The sequence below is a fragment of the Rhodamnia argentea genome, chromosome 6, assembly GCF_020921035.1.
Source record: "Rhodamnia argentea isolate NSW1041297 chromosome 6, ASM2092103v1, whole genome shotgun sequence".
Classification (NCBI taxonomy): Eukaryota; Viridiplantae; Streptophyta; class Magnoliopsida; order Myrtales; family Myrtaceae; genus Rhodamnia; species Rhodamnia argentea.
The window spans coordinates 26,206,554-26,211,411 of NC_063155.1; the positions used below are offsets into that span (position 1 = coordinate 26,206,554).

General features: G+C 41.2%; 1 protein-coding gene across 1 annotated transcript; it reads left to right on the plus strand.

Annotated features, from left to right (window-relative positions):
* The first annotated feature begins 961 nt into the window (after window positions 1-961).
* LOC115756842 (cell division topological specificity factor homolog, chloroplastic) lies at window positions 962-3,744 on the plus strand. The gene is made up of 2 exons (XM_030696814.2): window positions 962-1,125; window positions 2,943-3,744. The coding sequence occupies exons 1-2, from the start codon at window positions 1,033-1,035 to the stop codon at window positions 3,552-3,554; spliced, it is 705 nt and encodes a 234-aa protein (XP_030552674.1). The 5' UTR covers window positions 962-1,032; the 3' UTR covers window positions 3,555-3,744.
* Window positions 3,745-4,858: the final 1,114 nt, after the last annotated feature.

The following is a 4,858-nucleotide window of genomic DNA, read 5'->3' on the forward strand; positions in this document are numbered from 1 at the left end:
CCCGAGTGCCGGGGATCCGAGCATGGACATCGGGGCCTTGAGCCCGACCGAGCTGGGGCGCAAGGAAGCCATGCGCGGGCACCAAGTTCTTCTTTTCGACTTTTGTGGACTCAGGATCGTCCCTGTTTCCTAAGCTGTCCGTGCGCGAGAGTGCTCTGTTGCTTGTCTTGTGCTGATACAAATAAGGAGGAGAGGCCCTGCTTTCTACATGAACCGCCAACATGGCCCCTAAAAGAATTTTAAGAGTACTCGTGCAAATCCTAGACTCCCCTAGAAACTTAGGGCGTGCTCGATCATCTGGGCCACCTCCTCGGCCCACTATCATGTCTTGAAAACCGCCCGTCAATGGCTATGGCTTGTCTGCGGGACTTCGTCTCCACTCCAATCTTCTTTACCTCTAGCTCTAGTCAATCATCTCTCTCGCTCAGGCACAGATAGGTATGCGGCATTCACGCTCAACAAGAAGATTGAGCTCTACGCCGTCACGCTGCTTGCCGTTGATGGGTTCCTCAACATCCGAAACACATTAGGAGATTAGGTTCCGTTCATTTCGTGAATAAATTAATGATCCGGAAAGCATTTTTCTATAAATGATCCTTTATATCGTTTACGAAAATATTTAGACATAGATTGTTGTCCATAATAAAATGAATTTTCTTTGACTGATTATTTCAAACGATACAAGTGATCGCTTTCATAAATATATTTTTTAAATTTTTCGCAAAACATACGAACCTCACGCTACCATAATCGAACCGAATCATAAAATACCCTACTCGGTACTCATAATGGCAGACGAGACAGAACTACGTTGCGAGGGAGCCATGGGCCGGGCCAGTCGGCTCCATGGGCTTGAATTGGGCCTGAAGAAGTAACCACGTTACCCAGCCAGCACTGACATCATACCGAGCCGACGACGTTTCAACTTTCAAGTGAGCTCGTCGTTACGTCCCCGAAGAGCTTGGAAGTGAACTAGCGAAGCAAAAACCGAAGGAGAAGAAGAAGAAAGAGGAAGAGAAGCGAGTCGAGAAAATGGCGATTGCTGGGGATCTGAAGGTCTCTGCCACTCTCGGCTCTTACCATGCCCACCCTGTTCGAACCTCTTTGGCCCTCTCGACCTCAAGGGTACTTTCTTTGTCTTTCCGTACAGCCCGTTTCAGCTCTTTTCCGCCAAACGTCGAGCTGAAATTTCATGCATTTCTCGTCGCGAGTTCCGTCTCTGCAATGAATTGAGTTCGCAGCGCTGCGATGTGTTTAACGGGTGCTAGAATTGATTTGGGTGAGCGATGATGCAATTGGCGAAATGGGCAACTGAGAATCCGCCACCCATTTCGAGGGTTTTGGCTGTAGCTGTGCGGAAAGCTGCTACTGATTTATTCGGTCTCTTTTTCCTTCCTTCTAATTGTCATTGTGTAAGCTCAGTCGTCAAATAGAGCGGTGTGGTTTGATATCCGAACTGTATGATTGGTAGCTGTTGATGTCTCCGAAAAGTCTTGTATGAACTTTTCGATGTCGTGATCGTATACTTGTCTCGAATTGATTCAGAGATCCATGCTTTTAGGATTGTGAATTGGGGTCGTTAGCAGTTTAGGTTTATTGGGGGCACACGCCTGTTTTCATGGTTTCAATTTGTTAGAAACCACTGTCTCTTTTTGCCTGATTATAGCTGAGTAGCTAAATTTCAAGAGGTTTTTGTAGTCTGTAGGGTCACTCCGTTCCTCTGTTAATCAGATTGCATACTCTCGTGGCCAAACTGTCTTCGAGAATAGACTCTCATCTCCTCTTAAGTACGGTTTTTGTTTTGTAGAATTTGGGGACTTCACTTAATTATATCATCCTTCCTGACTCCTCGTGTCAATCTTCTGTGTGAACCTTGGTTTTTCCCTTGTTTGTGGATGTCAATTGACCACATTTGTGGACTAGGTGTTCCTTTGCTCTTCTCCTTTTTATTGCATTGATTAATCTTTGATTTCCTTGTTGCATGTCTCACCTTTTGGATCTTTCGTAAGTTTACCCTTTTTTTACCTTGATTGACACGTGTGAATATTTCAGTAGAAGTAAATTATCCCTGTGTCAAGGCCAGCTAGTAAGCATGCTATTGACTTCTCTTTGTCACCCTCTTTCTGTTAGTTAGATACGTTGACTGGCGGTACATGCATGATTTGTGCATGTTATTTCGCTGAGGATAACATTATCGTAATTTTTGCCTCTTCTGTGGATGATAATCAGTTGGCTGTGTAGCTATTGGTAGTGGGGACAGGATGGTTTAGGGGTGGTGTCGATGACTAATTGTGCCTTTCTGTCAATTGATTGTGTAAAGAAGGGAATAAATGAGTCTTTTACTAGTACCTGGTGCTACTTGTTTTCCCCACTTGGTAATAGTTATAAGTCCCATGGTGCAGAGTAGAGCCAATGTATAGATGCCTTTATATAAGTTATCGGTGATATGCTTTAGACTTCCGGGGGAAATATGAATACAGGATCTTGAGAAATTAATTGCATTATTTAGTTTTACAATTTGAGGTACTTGAGGTCAGAGGACCTCTTCTCTTCTTTCAGTTAAGTTCAAGTTTCTATCAAATAGCTTATCAATGTTTTCTGACACATAACGTATCTTTACTTATTGGGCTTCCTCAATTTGTACGCAGTGGCCCCCTTTCTATGAGAATGACATCTTCCTAGTCCTTACAGAACAAACTTAAACAGTTCACTACATAATGTGAGAATGAAGCCTCAAAGAAGAAGCACTAGATGTTCTGTCTAATGTTTAAAGCACGTAAATATATTTCATACAGGATAGCATGTAATTACCCTTTACTTTTTATTGAAATCTTTTGTAAAGTTGAAGATACAGCTCCAGATTTGTTTTCTGAGGGATTGAGGATCTGCAATTGTCTCCGAAAAACTGAAATGTTAAACTCAATCTTTTGTTAGCTTTTCAGGTAAAGTTTTCTGGTTCCTTGAATGGAGGATCTGACATTCGTGAGAATTCACCTAAGTGGCCCTGCATAGTGCTAGAGAGTAGCAATATGCATCGTCCGTCAAAACGGCTATCTGGTTTTACAGGAGATTATCAGCTGTGTCCAAGTTCTTTTAGCCAAGAATCTGAGAATTTTCTTCTGAATGCCATTAACATGAGCTTCTTTGAGCGTTTAAACTTAGCTTGGAAGATAATATTTCCTTCTCGGATGACTAGAAAGAGTTCCAATGCAAGGGTTGCCAAGCAGCGACTCAAGATGATTCTCTTCTCCGATAGATGTGCGGTTAGCGACGAAGCAAAGCAGAAAATTGTTGCAAACATTGTTCACGCTCTATCAGACTTCGTGGAAATCGAGTCACAGGATAAAGTCCAGCTAACTGTATCTACTGATGCGGACCTTGGAACTGTATATTCTGTCACAGTACCTGTGAGAAGGGTGAAGCCAGAATATCTAGACGAGGATGAAGTTGGAGCAATAACGAATATCGAGTACAAAGACACCGGGGAGAGGTCTGGTTCAGTGGATGTCAGATTTGATTTCTTTATTCCAGACGAAAATGCCCCGCGATTCTGAGGTGGAATCAAGGGGCAAATGAAAGTTTGTTATTGTCGTAGTCGTAATGATTTTCTTTTCTTCTTTTCCGTTTACTGAGTTTTTATCTACTCCAAGTTGGGACATTTAACTGGCGATAAAGACGCTACATCTCTGTATATATGTGAAATATTGTTGAAGGCGATTGATGATTTTGCTCTCTGGGAGTTCATGTTATATCTCAACGAGTAGGAGAAGAAGAATTGCGAGTTCTTCATAATGGTAATGTCCGGTAGTTAGCTGAAGACATTGTTGTCATTGAACGACATATTCAGTTCTTACAGGGGAAAAATGTCACATCTACTAAAATAGCTGCATGCGAGGCATTTAAACGAGTAGAATTTAGACGTCTTGGTTCCAATTAGAGACTAAAAGCTAAAAAGGAACCCGGTGCTTTGCTCGAGAAAGGGAACCCGAATGGAATGATTTTGAATACCAATTCATTAGTAAAAAACCTTATCCTACTTTTGAATTGCCGAAGTAAGAACTTTATGTAAGAGTTGAAGCTCCAAAGAGAATGAAGAATTTTTTTAATAGGAGATTAGACTGGTTTTCTTTGGAGGTGGAAAATTCGTCTATCTGATTTTATAAATTTGCAAATTATTCCTCGGTTAGTTAAAAGAATAAAATTGGCTGATATTATAATAATATTAGGTAGCATAGATATTATTATGGGAGAAGTTGACCATTAAAATGATAATTGATACAATAGAAGTACAAGATATAAAGGCTTTTTCTAGATTAGAATCTTTAAAAGAAGTCTACTAGCAACTGTGATGCAGTTCGATGATGGACATAGACTCAACCTTTTGTAAGTTTGTCCATACGAGAGTCTGATCTTGTGAAATTTCCTTATTTAACTGTTGTTCCTTTGGTGTCGAATTTATCCTTTGCAGAAGACTTATTTAAGGTAGGTAAATTTTTCGAGTTCCTGGAATATTCCTCCGACAGACCACAGGCGTGAACGAAAACGATCAAAATTTAGGATTAACACTTCCTTCGGCTTTGTGAGATGGAAATGAGAAGGGGATGCACATTCATATTTGAGCATGCCCAAAGTGGAGGGCGGGGATTCACAGCCAAAAAGGTGGACGAAGAACACCATATTGTCGCCCAAACAAGTTCAAATTTTCATCATCCATCCGAAGCAAAATGGTAGAATTTCTCTTTTGCGTAAGCTTTGTCCGGTCATATGGCGAACAAATTGCTAACTGGAACACATCTCTAGTCCGATAAACCGATGGCTGATCAGATTGCTTATAGAATCATCAGTCATAAATTGCATA

Excerpts from the sequence above, each read along its gene's own strand:
- LOC115756842 (XM_030696814.2), top strand. The coding sequence starts at position 1,033 with ATGGCGATTGCTGGGGATCTGAAGGTCTCTGCCACTCTCGGCTCTTAC. Across the intron at positions 1,126-2,942 it reads TGGCCCTCTCGACCTCAAGG|GTAAAGTTTTCTGGTTCCTT; the intron begins GTACTTTCTTTG and ends TTAGCTTTTCAG.